The 20,481-nt window shown below is 53.9% G+C and overlaps 1 protein-coding gene across 2 annotated transcripts in view; it reads right to left on the reverse strand.

Moving 5' to 3' along the window:
* The window catches only part of ELL (elongation factor for RNA polymerase II), a 77,873-nt gene that overhangs the window by 24,556 nt on the left and 32,836 nt on the right, over positions 1-20,481 (reverse strand). Inside the window, exons 1-2 of one of the 2 annotated variants that reach the window (XM_047095488.1) lie at positions 7,577-7,606; positions 6,655-6,702 (exon numbers count right to left, since the gene is read on the reverse strand). In XM_047095488.1, the coding sequence (XP_046951444.1) occupies positions 6,655-6,702; positions 7,577-7,591 (63 nt within the window). In that variant the 5' untranslated portion in view covers positions 7,592-7,606. Of the gene's footprint in view, positions 1-6,654; positions 6,703-7,576; positions 7,607-20,481 lie in introns of those variants that run through there. The other variant, XM_047095487.1, reaches the window with a different exon arrangement.

The raw sequence follows: 20,481 nt of genomic DNA on the forward strand, positions 1-20,481 counted from the left end.
TCTTGGTTAATAGAACCCTGACTTCGGACAGTGCCTCTGCAGAAGAGTGGGACAGCCTGACCGGCAGATAGACAGCAAAGGTCCCGGCCAAGGTGCAGGGCTCGGTGCAGGTGGGATAGCACTGCACCCACAGGCCGGGGCTGCATTCCAGGCCAACCCTCACTGGGTTGAAGTCCTGGGGGCTGTGGAGGAAGCTGGTGGGAAGATCCATGCTCTGGTTGCTGGCCCATATTTGGGGCACAAGATGGGCCTCCAGAACCCTCTGTTACCAGTGGGGACTCCTCATAAAGTAATCCCTGGGTTTTGAGTGCAGGAGCTCAACACAGCTAGGCACACAAACAAGGGGGGGCAGAAGTGGTAAACGGAGGTTGAGGGGGTGGGCAGGCCCCATTCAGGCCTTATCCTTGGGCTGCTAAACCACCTCAGTATGCCCAGGCCCTATTTCTTCTCCACTGATGTGAGACCACCATGCCTCCCTCATCAGCACTGGACCAAACATGGCCCCAACTGAATTCCAGCCTTGCCCAGCTGTCATATGTAAATAAGGGCAGTTCAGCCTGCGACTGAGGACACGGTGGCTCAGGTCACAAGGAGGGCCGCTGCCCTCTTCACAGCCTCCCTCCCTTCACCGCTCCTCAGGGTGGTGTGTGGACCCATAAGGGAACCTGCACGTGCACCTGGCCTAGAGTTAGCCCCAAAATACTGAGTGGCCTGCCCAGCCTGCAGTCAGTCCCTGCCCCAGACGTGCACAGTGAGAGCCAACGTGGCACAGACTGGCTCCCAGATAAGGCAGTTCAGCCCTGTCCTGCCTGTATGCGACATCTCCTTGTCTCACACTTGTGCCATCTTGTGCTGCCGGCCCATCCCTTCTTGGATGTGACGTTTGTTCTCCATCACAGAGGCAGCCGGAACACGCCGCCCAGATGTTGAGGCTCAGGCTGCTGAGGGTCACTGCAGGAGACGCACCCAGAGCCAGATACGCACTGATGCCGTTGCCCAGAATGCAGCCGGAAGCTCATGCACCCCAAAGTCAGCAAGTCAACAGTAGCTTCCGGTGGAAGCTGACACCCCTGCCATCGGGTGGCTCTTCCTCCACCCGATCCTTGAACCTCCTCCTCATCTCATCCTGGCTCTGATGGAGACATAGCCTCCCCAGGCGCCACTTTCCACCTCAGTCTGCTCAGAGGACAGTGGCTGCCTCAAGGGCAATGGTCCTCACTGGGCTGTCACCCCTGAGAGGAGGGCAGGAGGTCAGGTCTCAGTCCCAAAGTGATTGTGCTTCTCTCTGGGTGGGAGCCGTGGGGACTCTTCGCCGTGACCCTTTTATGCCATCTAAACCTTTTCCACACAGGTGTGCGCGCCCACCTCCAAAATTCGTCCTGGACGTGGGGGTCCCAACACAGAGCCCGGAGGTGGGTTTGTGTAGCCACTGGGGCCACAGGATGGTGGGAAACCCGGGGCTTGAAACTGATGCATGGGAGAACGTGATGCTGCTGGGGGCAGGGGAGACACACACAGAGGTCTCCAGTATCCTTCAGGACAAAGGCGGGGACACCCGAGCGGGGGAAGGAGGAAGGCAGAGGGGAGGTTTGCTGGGAGCCTGTTGTGGCCAGGTCTCTCGGCCCCATTGCCGCCCAGCACTACCACGGCCTGAGGACTCCTTTGGTTAACGGGCGGCTTTGCTGCTCCTCAGTGACGCTGGTCATCGGTTACCAGTCGGTGGGCACCGAGCAAGGAAATTCCCCATCTGGGCATGAATAGACCAGGAATGCATGGCTTTCTCTGTGCCAGCGAAGAGCTTGGCACATGTACCAGGATGTGGCCCGACAGTCAGCCCTGCTCAGCTGCAGTATGTGCCTCTTGGACCGAGTCTCGGCTGCCCCACGGGGGCCACCATGTGGCCCTCAGCTGGCCTGGGCATGCAGGTCTGGGTGCCTCTAAGGTCAGCCCTGACTCCAGGTTATGGGGGCAGGGGGAGTCACTTTAAACCTAATCGAGTGTCTGTGTACACAGACCCAGAGCAGCAAACAGCCTTGTCCTTCCTGGGCGGCCCTGAGTGCCTCTGAGACCTGTGAGGGGCACAGGTCCCTGCCAGAGCCCTTTCACCTCCTCCTTTTTATTTATTTATTTTGAGAGAGAGAGAGAGAGAGAGATTGAGAATGTGCACATGTAACCAGGGGAGGGGGAGAGAGAGAGGGAGAGAATCCCAAGCAGGCTCCGCACCGTCAGTGTGGACCCCGAGGCAGGGCTCAATCTCACGAACAGCGAGATCATGACCTGACCTGAAATCAAGAGTCGGACACTTAAGTGACTGAGCCACTCAGGTGCCCCTCACCTCCTCCTCCTTTTGAAATCCATCCTAAGTGGGACCTGCCTCCCCTCCCCGCCCCCCCCCCCCCCCTGGATCTGCAGGTGCAGGCGGGAGCTGTGAAAAGGCACATCAAGTCCTGGTGGCAAAAACTGGCGGGGGAAGGGCTCGATATTCCGTTCCGGTAAGAACAAGACAAACAGGTACGCACAGGAACCCAAACTCCAACTGACCAGGTTCTCTCTGGCCAGAGGAGGTTCCAGGCAACACTTGCTTTCTTAGTTATTTTCGCTTCCTAAAGAAGCCTCAGAATAAAACATGTTCTGGGTAAAGAGAACCACGGTTGTCCAGCTGAACTTGACTTCCAAGAGCAAAGCAGCCACTTCGGCCCAGGGGCACTCCCTCAACCCCAACACCAGGGTGCATTCTAAGCACCTCCCTGCATTCCAAGACCCGCTCTCAAGCCCTCACTCACCGAGGATGCTCAGAAGTGGGAGTGCACGCCCCTGCCCTCTGCTCAACCTTGGCACACAGATGGTTCCCGACTCTGCAACACCCCATTTTAGAAATTTTTTAGACTGTTTTCAAATTGTCCCTGTGACAACACGGCAACAAGCACCCTCGTGCCTCAATCATGTGCACATCCCGGACTGCTCCTTCAGAGTTGGCTCCTGGACACAGACAGAAATTGGTCAAAGGCTTTCGACCAGCCCTGCCAAACTTCATTCTAGAAACTGCAGCTCAGGCAAATGCCGCAACACTAAACTGCCCTGGATACCACCCCTACTTCTCTTTTTTTGTCAACTGAAGAGTTTTGGGGTGGGGCTGGCCAGATGGAGGTTTCTTTTCCCCTCTGGAGGCTGACTTTTCACCAGCTGTCAGATGTTCACAACTCAGAAGTGAACCCCAGGGGCACCTGGGTGGCTAAGTCGGTTAAGCGTCCGACTCCTGATTTTGGCTCAGGTCATGATCTCACAGTTTGTGAGTTCAAGCCCTACACGGGGCTTCGTGCTGGCGGAGCCTGCTTGGGATTCTCTCTCTCTCCCTCTCTCCCTCAAAATAAGTAAAATAAACTTAAAAGAAAAAAAAAAAAGTGAGCCCCAGACAGCAGAGGGGCCCAGGTCAGCCAGCTCAGTGTCTGGGAGAGGGCAGGGAATGCAAACACAAACATGTACGTGGCAATGAAACAGAGATGAACACTTTGCTCTGGCACATGACACCCTAGAGGCCAACACGCTACAAGTGAGAGACTGGCAAATGCCATTAGTCACCCCAAGGAACTAGCCAATGCCAGGGCCCGGCCACACACCACAACCTCCTCGGGCAGGCCTGGCTCCCATGGTGCTTACAAGCATAGGCAGGGAGGCGACCAGGCCAGATCGGACTCCCACCACCTCGCCCCCAGGCAGCGCTCAACACTGAGGTCCTATGCTGGCTGTGCACACCAAGGGGGACATGCACTAGGGGCTGAGTGAGCTTGCTGTGGGCTGCAAGGACACTGGTTTCCTTAAGTCCTTATTACCCCCCCACACACACAACCCCCAAGGCAGAGAGCCCATCACCTGGGCGAGGAGGCTGAGGGACAGTGAAAAGAACTGGCAAAGGCCCCTGAGCCAAGAGCCTACAGACCTTCAGTCTGTCAGCTTCATGGGCCTCTGGGAAAGACGGTCCTTGTCACGCTATGCAGAGCCTGGAACGTGGACTCAGCCCATGGACCACGAACACTGAATGGGCCTGCCCAGCCCCGCCCCTCTGGCCTCCCGTTCCTCTCTGTACCCAGCCTACCTCACTGGCCCCATCCCCACCCTCAGCTATACACAAGCAGCTCAGCGACCAGGAGAGGTGGGAGGGGAGAGCCCAGGCACCCTGCCTCCTCTGGCAGCATGGTGACTATGCAGATGCGGCCCGGCCAGGAAAGCGTCTGCTGTGTGTCCAGCACCAGGCCAGGCCCCTCACACCTGGCAGGGAGTAGGGGATGCATCCCATCACTGCCCAGGAAGAGAAGGATGACGTCCAGACACGGAGGGTAGACCTAGTGCCTGACCCTTCACAGCAAGCAGGGAAAGAACAGCACCCCTCGTCTCTACCTGGCACAGCCCTCCCCAGGCTCACAAAGGGAAGAGTGGAGAACTGTGGCCTGACTTGCCCAAAGCTGCGGCACAGGGCCTCTGTACCCTCAGAACCTTCTAGAAACTCTGTTACACATGAGAAAATCCAGAAGGAAGGAAAGTGGGCAAAGCATGATTCTGACTCTAAGGTGGCAGGACCCCTGACTCGAATGGATGTGGCTCTCAGGCTTTGCACAGAAATTTGGGTGACACAAAACATGGCCCAGGAGAACCTCATGGTGCTTCCGTGAGCGGCCGTGTGGTGTCCTGCTGACCAGAAAATGCTGCTCACAGGATAAGCCATGGCTTTTAGTGGCCCTTTCCAGGCATCTGCTTCCGCATCTTCCCGACTACAGAGGGTACAGCATGACTATTGGCCACCAGAGGGCACCATGGGACCGGTCTGGCAGCAAGCCGAGGGAGCCCTGCCCCCCAACACTGACCTCTGCCCCTGGGGAAATGTCCCAGGGACAATAAAGGGAAGGCTGCCACAAGACTGATGGGACCAAAGAGAGGTGCAGAAGTTCCAGAGGAGGAACTGGGGGAGCAGGAGTCTGGGGCCTTTCAAGAGGTCTTGCTGACTTTAACTGGTCTTCGCAATAATGTCAGTTCAGTTCAGTTCACGTGTGCACCTGGCCAGGCCTCAGCCCCCAGGGGCATCATGAATGCTAATCTGGATGGGGGTATTCTGTAGATGTGGTGGCATCCACAACCAGCTGACTTTAAGAAAGTGACCCTCGGGGCGCCTGGGTGGCGCAGTCGGTTAAGCGTCCGACTTCAGCCAGGTCACGATCTCGCGGTCCGTGAGTTCGAGCCCTGCATCAGGCTCTGGGCTGATGGCTCAGAGCCTGGAGCCTGTTTCCGATTCTGTGTCTCCCTCTTTCTCTGACCCTCCCCCGTTCATGCTCTGTCTCTCTCTGTCCCAAAAATAAATAAACGTTAAAAAAAAAAAAAAATTTAAAAAGAAAGTGACCCTCAATGGTCTGAGTGGGCCTCACCCAAATGGCTGAAGGCCTTAAGGAAACTGAGGTTTCCCTGAGGAGAAAGAAGGTCGCCTATGGACCACAGTGCCCACTCCTGCCTTCCCCATGGATGACTTTCAGCCTCACCAGCCCCACAACTATGTGAGCCAATGCCTTGCAATACATCTCCTTGTATCTTTGTATCTGTACACACAGACACGTGGATGTTCTAGAGGCTCTGTCTCTCTGGAGCACCCTGGCAGGTGCGCAGATCTTCTTAAGGAGGCAGCCGGCCAGCTGTCAGGTGGAAACTAACTGATTTAGACACTTGTGGCAACCCTTCAGATTAAAAAGAGAAAAAGAGAGAGACAGACAGACAGACAGACTTGCAATAAAGACCACAAGAAAAACCAGTGTATCAAGGTATGTTTGGTGGGTGAGGGATCTGTGGGGGGGGCGGGGGAGGGGGCAGGGGTAAGTCCTAAGCCTTGGGAGGCAAGGATTGTGGACAACTAATCCTTTCTTTTATTCTCCAATTTTTTTCTGTAAGGTGGTCATTTAGAATGAAATAAACACATTTCACAAAAAATGGGACTGCTGAGTTTCTATACCTACCCCCTGGGCCAGCAGCCCAGTACCAAAATCAGACACCCACGGTCCCAGGTCCAACAACAGAGACCAGCTTCCAGGGAGGCTACAGCTCCAGTCCCACTTGGCCTCTGGGACACCTCAGGTTTTTTGTTTTTTGTTTTTAAATTTTTTTACATTTATTTACTTTTGAGAGACAGAGCACAAGTGGGGGAGGGGCAGAGAGAGAATGAGACACAGAATCCGAAGCAGGCTCCAGGCTCCGAGGTGTCAGCACAAGAGCCCGACGTGGGGCTTGAACTCACAAACCGTGAGATCGTGACCTGAGCTGAAGTCGGATGCCCAACCGACTGAGCCACCCAGGCGCCCCTAGGACACCTCTGTTTTGAATCAGCACAGAGATCAGATCAGTACGGGGGGCCCAGGAGTCATTGGCTACAGGAAGGAAGGGGAGACTCTGAGGGGCCACTGGACAGAGAAGCTGCATTCGCCCCAGACAGCCTCTTGGTGTGGCCCTGGCTGTGGGACCAACCTGGCAGGCCTCAGCTTGGCACAGGCCCTGGCCTGACACAGAGCCGGATGGGGCCAAAATGCTGCCCCCAGCCTGCCTCTGTGCCCAGCAAGCCATGACAGGCAAGACAGCACACTGGTCACAATTCCAAATACGATTAAGACAAAAAAGACTCACCCCTTGACTTCCCTGGAATCGGATTGACGGTCTCAGTGAAACAGAATCCTGCAAAAAAGAAAAACAGGAAAGTGTCATTAAGATATCTCTAAATCCAGGGATTTACTTCCCAGTTGTAGAAAGAGTAGTGTAAGGACAGTGCTTTCAGGAGAGGCAAGAGAAAACACACATACGCTGAAAATGCCAGGAAAGGTCACTGAAACAGAATTTTAAAAGATCGGCAGGAGTTCTCGGATGCTGTGGGGGCCAGGTATATAAGAAGTAAGAGTGGAGACACAGGCAGTGGGCAGTCCCTCACCGTCCTCCCCAAACCAACGTCAGCCCAGGCTGTCCTGACCCAGAGACACCCTCTCAGAAGGGAACCGCCATGGACAAGCACCACTGCCCAGAAGGCAGGCTGATGAGGTGATGTCCTCACCCCCCACCCCCCACCCCCCCACCACCAAACACCCTGCCAAGACAGGGCCCAATGCCTGCTCAGTTCCCACGTCACAGCTTCAGAGCAATTTGTCACCGAGCTTGGGACGGCGGAATTTCCAAATGTCACAAGAAAAAATATACTTAAAAACTCAAAATACTTGAAGCTTCAGCTATTCAGAGCTCAGCCTTCTGTCAGAATTTCAGAAAGAACATGGGTCCAGATGGAGGGTCGCACCTCTCTTTCTCACCCATCTTGGGCCCCGAGCACCCACCTTCTGCACAGCAGTTACCGCCCCACCGTGTGGTCCTAGTTTGTCACCACAACCCTCTCCCTCAGCCCCCAAACCCACCTGGCCTCTGTGCCCACTGTCCTCCCCAGCCTTCTTCAGACGGCAGGCAGGGTCTGGGCTCTCCCACCTCCAGTCGAGCCCCACCTGCAGTGAGGCGAGGCCCTCCCACCTGGCCCCCACACTCCCAGACACCAGGGGTCTGGAATGGCTACCTGTCTGCTCCCCATCCAGCATGTCAGGCCACCGCAGGCCCTGGGGTGAAGGAGCTCTCCAGATTTGTGGAAAGAACCAGCCAACGGGGCACCTACGTGGCTCAGTAGGTTAAGCGTCCAAATCTTGAGTTTGGCTCAAGGTCATGATCATCGTTCCTGAGACTGAGCTCCACACTGGGCTCTGGACTGACAGCATGGAGCCTGCTTGGGATTCTCTCCTTCTCTCTTTACTTCTCCCCGTCTATGCTCTCCCTCGCTCTCTTTCTCTCTCACTCTCAAAAAATAAACATTTAAAAAACCCCACTAATAAGACAAAATTAAAAAAGAAAAAAAACAACCAACGGGCATGCTGGCCTCTCGGTGCCCATGGACCCATTAGCCGCTGGGGTGAGGGCTGCGGTTGTGTCGCAGACATGGCTCAGCCAGCATGGACCACGCAAGCCACGCATGTACCCCTGCCCTTTTTGTTTACCAGGAACCCCTTCTTTACCCAAAAATCTCAAGGATTCTGTCATCGGGAGCAATTTGTCACTGAGTGTGGTGCAGCAGAATTTCCAAACGTCCTGAGAGATCACACCGAGCACCAGTACTTACCTCCATGGGATCGGACACCCTAGAAGCTACCCTATACTTCCAAAGCACATCACCTCTCACTGCCAGGCCATCAGATATGGGACGTCCACCAGCCCCTTGTTCTGCTCCAGGACTAGAAACTAGCCCCTGCAGGCACAAGGCCCACTGTGCTTTGGAGAAAGGAGCCAGGCTTCCCCCAAAGCAGGCTCAGGACCAGCTGCCCCATCCTACAAACCACAACCTGACCCCCGCCTGGGCTGATGTTCAGAGAATGAGAAACACAGCCCCTGTGGGGTCCCCGGCCTGGCTGGGCTCTTGAAGACACGACACTTAGGCAGCCTTTGCTTGGAATTGGGTTAAAGAAAGAGACCAAAAAGAAAACCTGCAGGTGGCCAATGAGCATGTGAGAAGCTAAGACTCATCAGTGAGGCGCAGGCTTTGTAGGGAGATACCGTGCACCTATCAGAATGGCTAAAACAAAAAGGATGATACCCCAGACATTCATCTCTTGCTGGTGGGAGCATACAAAGCACAGCCACTGTGGAAAACAGTCTGGTAGTTTCTCAAAAGGTTAAACACAGTTACCACATGACCCCGAATTTCCACTCCAAGGCACAGACCCAAGAGAAATGAAAACATAGATCTACACAAAATCTTATCTACAAATGTGCACAGAATTACTCTTAATATCCAAAAGGCAGCAACAATCCAAACATCCATCAACTGGTGGACAAATTCCCGATGGACACAACATGGACAAACCCCAAAGCCACTGGCTAAGTGAGAGTACCTCAACATATGACATCCTGCAGGTATGAATCTGCTCATATAAATTTCCAAAACTAAAGAGACAGAAAGTCGATCAGTGAGTGCCTGGGCTAGGGGTGGGAGCGGCAGTGGCTGCGGATGTCGGAGGCAACTTCTCAGGTGGTGTAGTCACTCTCATGGACTCCACACCTAAAACGGGTACATTCTGTGTGCTGTCGACACACCTCCATGATAGCTGTGACCTGTCCTCAGGCTCACGGAGGGTCTCTCTCTGAAGACTCCTGGGCTTTGAGCAACATCACCCGAACACAGAAGATTCCTGAACACCCAGGGGAGATACTCTGGTCTGATAATCGTTTGCAGTGCAGGAGTGATATAAAGGAGATGGAAGTAAACGGCAGAAAACACAAGAGCAGCACAGCAAAGGCGATGTTAAGACCGAGTAGTCCTACAGAGCTCTCTACCACCATCACCGGATCATCAAAGACAGGAAAGCAGGCTGTTCCTGGCAGAGGGAACAGCAGATGCAAAGCCCAGAGCAGAGGTGTGGGACGCCGCGGTGCACCCCCGGTCTGTTAGTCCAGACCCCCACACAGGAGTCAGCCAGGGACGAACTCTAGTACCGTGTGTGTCTGTTATCAACACAGGGCAAGGTCTGTGTCCTCCAGGGGCTTGGGGGACAGGGGACATGACAACGGTGATGCTAGGAGTCTGGATATACAGTAACAGTGGGGAGGAACTAGAAAGAGTGCACCTCCCTGGAAAGAATTCCACCAGGACGGCCCCAGAAGTTCCTGGCTGACAACCAGCACCCACGCCAGCTGGTGTGGTGGGCCACCCTCCCCCTGGACCACATGCTCCCCGTGGGCCATTTAGTGAAGCATTTAACCGGCCTGGTTGTGGTCAAGCAAGTTATCCGGAAGACTCCTTTCTTGCAGTCACTCATTTCCCAAGGGCAGTGGCTTCACCCATTGGAGACGCTGGCAGAGAGGCCTAAAAACCCAGGCTTTCTTGACAATGCCAAGTGCATGCCCCCATGCGACGAGGCTGTCACCACAGAACCAGACTCCTGGCTATAAGGGCTCTCATGGTGTCTCCTCCCTCCAGCAGGAGCACCAGACCCTTCTTGTCAATAGCAGAGCAATGCACTCACGCTATCGCATACACACTTGGGTGACTCCCCACAGGCCCTGTCTAGAGCCACTAACAAAAAGAGGCTCCAGGACAAGACCCACCAGAGTTCCGCCCGCCCCGTGCAGGCAGGGGAAAGGGGCCCCACCTGGTAAGACATTAGAACAAAGGGAGAAGCGGCACCTCAGTGCCCTCACATTCACTAGATGACAAAGTGTATTCTAACGGCACTCAGGCCACGCCATCCAACACTGGACAGCCAGTCACAGCCACAGCCACACTTAGGGCCTGGTAGGGCCCACCCTTGGTAATCTGGGTTAATAAGGCTCCCTGAGCCACTGCGGCTCTTACCCATCAGCTCCTCCACCCCAGGGCAAACTACCTTGACTGTTTTTGTTTTTGTTTTTTATTTATTTTGAGAGGGGGAGAGCACCCGCATGCATGCAGGGGAGGGACAGAGAAAGGGAAAGAGAGAATCCCAAGCAGGCTCCACGCTGTCAACGCAGAGTCTGACGTGGGGGGCTCGATCTCATGAACCATGAGATCATGACCGGAGCTGAAATCAAGAGTTGGACTTTTAACTGACTGAGCCACCCAGGTGCTCCTACCTTGACCTTTTGTGCAGACTTTCCACACGGGGCACCTGCTGGCCACTGTGCACCCCACCCCTCCGCCTTAAGATTTCCAGGAAGAAACCTAGGTGCCAGCCGGGCCACCTCTCCACGGGCTGCAGGAATTCGGTTTTGGAGTGTCCTCTATACTGGCATGTGACCATCCCACCTGCCACAAACTCCCAGCTCAGAGACCCAGCAACATTTTAATGAAGCACAACAAAATGAAAATTGTTGCAAGAAGGTTTTAATTTTACGGAATTTTGTAAAGGGTTCTAAACTGTACTGAAACCTCGTGTGTGTCTCCACACACGAGTGTGGCCTTTGGCACACATTATTTTGCCCGGGGAGGGGGGGTGATACTTGCAATGGAAATCTGTTTTTAGATCAAAGTATGGGTTTTATTCTTCTAAAAGGAAGTTCTCAACTACTTACTGTAAAGCAAATACACTTAATTTGAATGACTCAAAGCACATCTAGCCTGTCACCTCCAAGAACCTACTAGAATCAAGCTGGCTGCATCATTCAGCAGTTCTTAACCCTCCCTCTGAGTCAGGTTCAGGGTGGGGCAGGTAGGCTGAGGGGAACCCCAAATGCTGTGCACCCCTGTGGAAACCCCAACCACTGGGTCAAGTCACATTGACAGAAGTGGCTTTCAGCATGTGGGGCATCGCCCCAGCTTCCTCCCTCGGCCGTCTAACAAAGAGGTGCAACCATCTGGGCTTCTTCCCGCTCCAACCAGCAAGCTGCAGCAGACACCAACGTGGACCCCCACTTGGAGGTCCCTGGGTGTCTGCTGGGTACACTGGGGACACAAGACCCAGCAAAGGCCTGCTGCGCCTGACCCCCGTGGGTGGCCGACGGCCAGTGGTAGCAGAAGCAGCCACAGCTTTGTTCGCACCAGCAGTGCCGCATGCCGCGCGCAACAGAAAGGCCTGCTGGTCTGAAGCTGGCTGTTCCCAAGGGCTCCCAGGGAAACACGGGCCGGGCAGCCCCAAGGCCCTAGGCTAGCAACTTCCAAATTCCTACAGGCAACAACACACACCCAAAGCCGAAGATCCAGCACCTGAGAACAGCATGCCTGCACTTCCCCTCACTTAGCAGCCTCCATGGCTGGTGAAGGCACAGAACTCAGTGCCATCCGGAGGTGGAGCAGCGGGGGACGAGGGCACACGCACAGCAAAACATGTCCTACAGGTCACAGGCAGAGAGCTAGCTGCACTTTGGGCTTGTCATCCCTAAACTCCACGACAAACCTCAAGTCACAGGGAGGGTCAAATGACTTGCCCACACCCACAAGGGCAGGATTCAACCCTGCCTGCCACCACTAAGGCCCACGTTCTCCGCGGTGGGTGATACACAGCTGCAATCTCCTTTTTTCCGAGCCCTTTAGGGGCACGCAGGCTGACCACGAAAGGACCCAGCCAGGTCTGCTGCAGTCACCTCTGGCCTTCTGTCTAGGGATTCTGGGGTTCAGGCCAGTGATTCATGCCCTCCACTCCACTGACAGGAGGTTGGCCTTTCCTCTTTGGGAGGCCATGGTTGGCCACCCAAGTCCAGGGAACATTTGCTGGATGAACAGAAGGGCAAATGAACAGACGGCAATCTCATCAAACCCTCTCAGCCCTTCACAAGCAGACACTTACATAAGAGGCAGATAGACTACCTGGGTCCAGACATGCCACCTACTGGCAACAACAAGGGTGGTGGACAAAAAACATCCAACAACAATTTTCGGATAGGGGCACGGGCAGCACTAGCCAGAGATGTGCAAGAGAAGGGAAACAGCTAAGGGAGTCTCTGACTGCCCAGCTCACTGCCTCAAGAAACTTTCCAGATCACAGGCGGGGGAGGCTGAAGGGGCTGGATGTGTAGACAGAGGCCCATGGAGGAGGGGGCAGCGCGGAAGGATTCTCCTGGAGCCTGCACAGGGCCCTGAGCTGCTGCCCACAAAGGCTCAGGGGCACTTCCCAAGGCAGGGCCCCCAGGATGTGGCCTGGGACATGCCATATGTGGCCAGTCCAGGGGAGTCCTCGCTGCACCCCGCTAGGCAGTGGAGCTCAACTAATCCTCTTCTCTCAATTCCCCTTACTAAAAAAATCTCAGAAACAAGCTTCCGTGGGATCAGCTGATCCACCACTAACCAAAGTGCCTGTCAGAGGCCACAGCAGAACCAACACGCTTCAAGAAAGACAACGAAACCCAGCACACAACCCCATGGAATTCACAACACTCAGTATCCAAAACCAAAGCCTCCAGACATGTTGAGGCTATAGGAGAATGTGACCCCCTAACACAGGAGAAAATGCAGCCAATGGGAACAGACTCAGAAAGGCCAGAGATGATGGAACTGATAAAGGCTTTACTTTAGAGCAACCATTATATATTAAAAGTGTTCAAGGGCTGGGGTTCCTGGGTGGCCCAGTTGGTTGAGCGTCTGACTTCGGCTCAGGCCGTGATCTCACAGTTTGTGGGTTCGAGCCCTGCATGGGGCTCTGTGCTGACAGCTCAGAGCCTGGAGCCTGCTTCATATTTCGTGTCTCCCTCTCTCTCTCTGCCCCTCCACCACTCACGCTCTGTCTCTCAAAAATGAATAAACATTAAAAACATTTTTTAATTAAAAAAATGTTTAAGGACTTAAAAGAAACTTGAACTGGTGAGAAGAGAAATATGAGGCATAAGAAGAGAGCCACATGGAACTTCTAGGGCTGAGAAATGCAATATCTGGAAAGAAAAACTCACTAGGAAGGATTACTATTAGGCAATGTGGAAGAAAAAAGTTATGAACCTGATGACAAACTAACAAACACTATCCAAAATGAATCACACACAGGAAAAAAAGTCTATGGAAAAGTGAATACAGCCTTGGTGAACTTCGGGACAATGGTACCAAGAGTTCCAACATATGCATAACTGGTATCCCAAGAGCATGGTATCTGAAGAAATAATGGCCCAGATGTGAGGAGCACAATAATTCAATAGATCCAAGAAGCTCCAGACGGAAAACAAAGAACCATGTCACAGCATACCATAAGCAAATGAGCATGACTGCTGACTGACATGCTATGAACCAAGAAGCAAAGATAAGACTCACAAGGCCCAGTATCAAAAAAAAACAAGCCTGGAGACCAGGGAAAGACATCTGTAAAATACTGAGGAAGAATAACGCCAACCCAGAATTCCTTATCCAGTGAAAAGAGAAGGGGAAACGAAAACTTGTGCAGACAAAGGCTGAGAGAATCTTTGCAGTAGATCTGTACTGCAAGGAAGATTCTGAAAGTCCTTCAGGAGGCAGGAGAATGACACCAGAAGGGCCCGTGGCTCTGCACAGAGGGTAAAAAGCACCGGGTTACAGGGAATGTGTGTATGAACATGAAAGACTTGTTCTCATTGTGATATTTCCAGAGAAGACAACGGGGGGGGGGGGGGGCGGGGGGGCACCTGGCTGGCTCAGTCAGTTGAGCATCAGACTCTTGGTTTCAGCTCAGGTCATGATCTCATGGTTCGTGTGATGGAGCCGTGCACTCTTAGTGCAGAGCCTCCTTGGGATTCTCTCTCTCTCTCTCTCTCTCTCTCTCTCTCTCTCTCTCTCTCTCCGACCCTCCCCCCACGTGAGAGAGCATGTGTGCACACATGCACTCTCTCTCTCTCAAAATAAACATTTTTTTTAAAACTGGCTTAAACAAAAAAAAAGAAGAAGACAATTGACGGCTCAAGGCACAAATAATGATAATGAAGCACAGAATTTGGAAGTGTAGCCTTAAAAGGGTGGCAATGAGGGGCACCTGGATGGCTCAGTCGGTTAAGCTTCTGACTTCAGCTCAGGTCATGATCTCGTCGCCTGTGAGTTCGAGCCCTGCATCGGGCTCTGTGCTGACAGCTCAGAGCCCGGAGCCTGCTTTGGATTCTGTGCCTCCCTCTCTGCCCTTCCCTTGATTGTGCGTGCGCTCTCCCGCTCTCTCTCTCTCTGTCTCTCAAAACTAAATAAACATTAAAAAATTAAAAAAAAAAAAAAAAAGGTGGCCATGAGGCACAAGGACTGGGGTGGGGAAGATGGAAGCAAACCTGAGGCACAAGGTTAACTGGAGGGCCGCGCTCTCAGTGCCAAGCTAACCCTGACCTCCCTTGAGCCCAGGCCTTGGGGGAATGGAGTAGCCAGACTCTGCACCTTTGCCTGCTGGACACGCTGGCCGTGCACCTCCAGCCCGGCTGACCACTTACCCCTCTATGCACTCAAGGGGCATTTCCCGAGTCCCTCGAGTCCCAGGCCATGCCTCACAGAGCATGGCATGCAGGGCAGGACAACTGGACACAGGCCACCCACCATGGGGCCATGATTACACACAGAAGGATCCAGTGAGGGAACCAGTGCACACGGCAAGAGGGCAGACCTGAACCAGGGTGGCAGAGGCTGGCGCGGAGATCCTGAGCAGCACAAGAGCGGCCCTGGGTAAGAAGACGTGGCGCAAATGGAAGTCCGCGGCGGTGTGATGGGCACAGGGCTTCCCCGGGGCTTGTGGACCCCCGACAAGGTGTGGCACCGACAGTGCGGAGCAAGCGGCCAGAGCCCCGTCAGAGATGCCTTCACAGCAGGACCAGCGGTCACCCTCTGGACCCACCTGGCCCGGCCGCCAGCAGCTGGAACACCCTGGCGGTGCGTGGGCTCACCATGCTACCATGACCCGTCACTGCCTTCTGTCTGGCTGCTCCCTGCAGGGGACAACATGGGGCCAGGGACACACCATTTGTGAGGGGAGCCCTGTCACCCTATTACCTGGCCTACTCAGCAGAACAGAAGGCGGACATGCCAGGGAAGGGCCAACAGACTAGCCCAGGTGCTGCCCATTTCCCTGTTGCCTTGGCAGCTTTCGGGTCATTCCCCAGACTGTGATTAGCAAGTTATCAGGTAACACGACTTCCTATGACAGTCTCTAGGACACACCTGTCCGCATGCATCGCGCTCAGTAAGTGTATGGGCTGCACTTCAGGCCAGCAATGCCACACACAACACCTCCAGTCTCTGCAGACCCTCTGAGGGGTCACGTCATTCCCACCACAGGCTCAGAGGTCATACCCTTCCCCAAGGCTGAGCAGCCCAGTGACTGCAGCAGGCATGGAGGGGGGTCTGGGCCCTTGAGAGCCCCACCCCAGCTGTGGCCCTATCAGGACCCAGTGTAGCAGAACACCATCTCCTATTAGGCATGTGCGGGGTTTGAAACCAGGAGTTCGTTGGGACAAGTGTCGCTGTGCTTCGGCCAGGAGCCCAGGGTGAATCAGGAGGCCTGGCAGGGGTGGGCAGCGAGGAGGCCTCACTACAGAGCACACTGCAGTCTTCCGGCCCCAGGCAGCTCCTGCGGGTGTGATAAAGATGGTGATGCAGGTAGGAAGAAACAGGCAGCATGCAGGGCAGGGCAACAGGCAGCCCCGCAGGAGGAGGCACGGATGCTGCCCACGGCAGGCCCCTTCACGCCAGGACCGGGACAGGGAGAGTCAGAACTTCACCATGGCCAGAATCCCCCTTTTTCTCCCCATGGAGAAGAGCACTTCTTGGGTAAAGCAACAGGAAGTGTTTACGGAATCCACCTCCAGGTCCAGGAAGCACACTACGTAGGCACTGAGTTACATTCAGGGTTCTTAACCAAGTGATTCTGCCCCGGGGGACATGGGCAACGTCCAGAGACATACTTGGCTGGGGAGGAGGGCCCTCCTGGTCTCTGGAGCATGGGAGGCCAGGGATGCTGTGCAACACCCCACAAGGCCCACAACAGGCTAACTCCAGAGTGATCTGGCCCCAGACGTCAGCGGTGCCGAGGCAGAGAAGCCCTGAGCTAACTGCTGTCATGAGGAAAGCAAAGGGGAAAGCAATTGTCAGAGCAGAACGTGGGCCATAACGTGGGCTATTCCACGGGACAAATGACCTGGTTTCTTCAACAGATGGATGGCACAAAAGGAAGAAGGATGGAGTGCTATAAATTACCAGACTTGACACACACATCAAGTGTGGGTCTGCGTGGACCCAGCCACGTGAAGGCAGCCTGCAAGGGTGCCTGGGGCTGTGCCTCGGGTGCTCTCACTGAGCTGCATAAAGACTGTCTGAAAAAACCAGTTCCTTTCTGTAAACATTCAACTCAGTCACTGAAAAAGCCAAGGGTGCGATGAAAATATGACCAGGATTATTTTACAAAAACTCCAGCAAAACTAAACAAAGTCGGGGAGGGGTGTCTTGGGGAAGAGTTGAAACGAGAAGGGTCAGGCACTCACAGAGGGCAAGGTCGGGAGATGGCATGGGGCCAGTCGTTGTTCTCATCTCTGTCATTTCTTCACATTAACATTCCCATGTGAAAGGTCTGTTATTTTTAATTTTAAGTTTATTTATTTCGAGAGAAAGAGGGAGTGCAAGTGGGAGAGGGGCAGAGGGGAGGGGGAGAATCCCAAGCAGGCCCCACGCTGTCAGCACAGAGCCCCACGCGGGTCTCGATACCGCGAACTGTGAGATCATGACCTGAACTGAAATCAAGAGTTGGACGCGTATCTGACTGAGCCACCCGGCACCCCCATGTGAAAGATTTAAAACAAAAAGTGCACACGTACAAGCCCTCCCACACCACACAGAATGGACACGGGGCAAGGCCAGCAAAACGGACAAGCACCAAGTCTGCACGTCATCTGGGGAAGAGGGGCAGGGCCAGCAGAGGTAAGACAAGTGAGGACTGGTCTGACCTGGACACGGCCCCAGGATGTCTGCCACTGGCCTTGCATAAGCAGCAGCACCCAACGCCGCCCCTCCCAGTTCCGGAGTGCCAACTCTTCCTGGGGAAACGCTCCCTGTAATCCACATGGCCTGACCCTCGTGACGCAGAGCCACCTGTGGAAAATGACCAAAAAGAAGGCATCTGTTCTCCCTAAAGCCTCTGTCTGTAGGACTCTGCAAACACAAGTGAAGTGCACCAGCATTTCTTTGGGGCTGTGATCAATCAATCCTCTCCTGAGCAGTATGTGGCCAAGAAAGGGGGCAGTTAAGTCCTGAGAAAAGGCCTGGCTGCAGACCTCCTGGCAACCGTTCCCACCTGCCCCCCCCCCCCCCCCCGCCTCTTTCCAGTAAAGCACAAACAATTGGGAAACTCTTTTCAAGGAATCCTCCCTGCAACTTCCCGGCAGATTCTGAGCAGGATGCCGAAGCTGTGGAAAGTTTAGACAGTGTCTGTGGCCGTGAGGGGCCGTTTCCATGAAGTACAAACAGGGAGAATGGCGGCACATTCATCACTGCGTGGAGGGACACGTAAAAGCCAGAAGATATTCCAAGCAGCCAAGAGCCAGGTGTAAATCAGGACCCACACAGTAGCCAGCCCGGCAAATATTTCTACCTAAATTCATGGACGTGCACAGAAAGTTCGAGGATTAGAAAAAAAGATGCAAATCACCTGAAACTGTGACCTGGACAACCCCCCCCCCCCCCACTCCCGTGTGTTTTGCTTGATCTTCTTGGGTCAGCAAATAAAGGCAGACCAGAAGGGCCACCTTCTTTCCGAGGAGATTCCCATGTGCCCATCCATACTCCAACTCCCCACCACGCCCGGTCCCTGGCGATCGCCAATCTGTTTTCTCCTTTTCCAGGTTATGTATATGGAATCATGCTGTATGAGTTTCCTGTGACCACTATAACAAATCACCACAAACTTGTGGCTGAAAACAAGAAAAATGTATTCCCTCTGTGTCCTGGAGCCCAGAAGTCTGAAATCAGTATTCCACAGGCTGAAATCCAGGGGTGTGCAGGGCCACACTCTGTCCAGAGGCTCTAGGCAGCGAGCCCTTCTCGCTTCGTCCAGCTTCTTGGGTCTCTAGGCATTCCTCAGCTTGTGGCCACATCACCCCAATCTCTGCCTCTGTGGTCACACCGCCTTTTCCTCTGCGTCAAATCTCTTTCTGCCTCTTTCTTACAGGGTTACTCGTGATTACGTTTAGAGCCCACCCAGATAATTCAGGATGATCTCCCCACCTAAAGATCCCTACCTTAATCCCATCTGCAAAATCCTTTTTTCCATCTAAAATCACATTCACAAGCTCTAGGGGTTGAGTCTTGGACACTGATCAGACCCCTATCCAGCTGACCGCACACACTTCGCAGAATGCCTCTGAGATTCACCCATGCTGCTGTCTCCAAAGTCCATTCCTTTTTACCGTTGTTAACCTACTGTATTATGCCAGCGTGTTCATCCGTTTGCCGACTAAAGGACACAAGGCTCATCTCCTATTTGAAGGACTAATGCATAAAGCTGCTATAAACATTCACATATGGGATTTTGTACGGACACGAGTTTTTGTTTCACCCAGGAGCACAACTGGGGGTCCTATGGCAAGTGTCTGTTTAACCTTATGAGAAATTGCCAAATTGTCTCCCAGAGTGGCCACATTCCCACCAGCAATGAGGGGAGTCCAGGGGCTCCCTATCCACACCGGCATTTGGCATCCTCGGCTGTTCTACTTTAGCCACTCTCATAGGTAGGAAGTGGCAGCTCATTGTGGTTTCCGTTCGCATTTCCTTATTGACTAATGACGTGGAGCATGTTTCATGGACTAATTTGCCATTCTTTCATCTTCGTGGTGAAGCGGTACAAAGCTGCAATGCATTTTTAAAAACTGGGTCGTTTTCTTAGTATTGCATTTTGAGAGCTCTTTATATGTCTGGATACAAGAGTTTTATCACGCGAGTTTTGCAAAATCTCTCCCAGTCCATGGCCTTTTTATTCTCTTACCAGTGTCCTTCAAAGAGAAGTTCTTCACTCTGATGAAGGGGCACTTACCAATTTTTTCTTTTATGGGACTTGTTCTTTGGGGTTATAGCTACCCCTTGGCTTTTCTGAAATAGTCCTGTTTTATGAAAATCTAAATCGCCATTCTTACCAACGTTCCCTTCCTTTCCCAAAAAGGAAGCTCTAGGGAACTGCCAGGTCCAGCCCCCTCGGCCCAGTCCCCGCTGAAGTGTTTCTCTCAGATGCTCGTGTCTGCACACTCCCTGGATCACGACCCTGGATGCTCCCTGGATGCTGACCACTTGGACACCATCCGGTTTCGGCCTTATGACCCTGGCGGGTTGGACCAGGTACCGTCCTCCCACCACACCCGCCCTTTGCCCTGAAGTACAGCTCTCACTACTTCAAGGCCTCCATACTGGTACAGCCAAGTTGGGCCTGGGCCACACGGGGCCAAGATCATTCCCCCGCGGGGTTCCCTGTGTCCCCTCGTGTATCGGCCAACACAACCACCCTTAGGTGCCCAAAGCGGTGGCCCTACAGACGGGACACTGAGTGAATCAGCACATAGGGGACATCAGGACACAGGAAGTGCAGAAGGACCCATGGGGCATGGTCGGGCGCATGCTCCGCTCAGATGAGGGTGGGCAGCATCTGAACCCTGACCAGAGCGGGTACTGCATGGGCTCGCTGGGCACAGGCTCTGCACAGAAACTGCAGCCAAATCGAACACAACAACTTGTGGTATCTCGGCTGGCAGCCATCATGAAGCCCCTTCTTCAACTATCCAGACATCAAGGTTCCCACTGTTACAACTGAGGAAAATGAGGCAGAGAGAGAAGACACGGCTGCTGGAGGTCACAGGTGGGGCTGGGGTTCTCTGAGCTGTGCAACCCGCGCCTGGGCCTGGGCCTGGCCCTCTTTTCAACACCTCTGTCTCATTATTTCATCTTTCCCATCTGCCTTTCCTCAACGAGAAAAAGTAAGAAGCCGCCCTGCCTCGATCCTTGCTGCACGCCCCCAGGACACACAGCCCACAGTGCTGAGCACAGCCTGTGCAGGGGCCAGGCCC

This window comes from Lynx rufus, unplaced genomic scaffold, assembly GCF_022079265.1.
Source record: "Lynx rufus isolate CCGP_SWC_20201006 ecotype Redwood Valley unplaced genomic scaffold, mLynRuf1.p SCAF_4, whole genome shotgun sequence".
Lineage (NCBI taxonomy): Eukaryota > Metazoa > Chordata > Mammalia > Carnivora > Felidae > Lynx > Lynx rufus.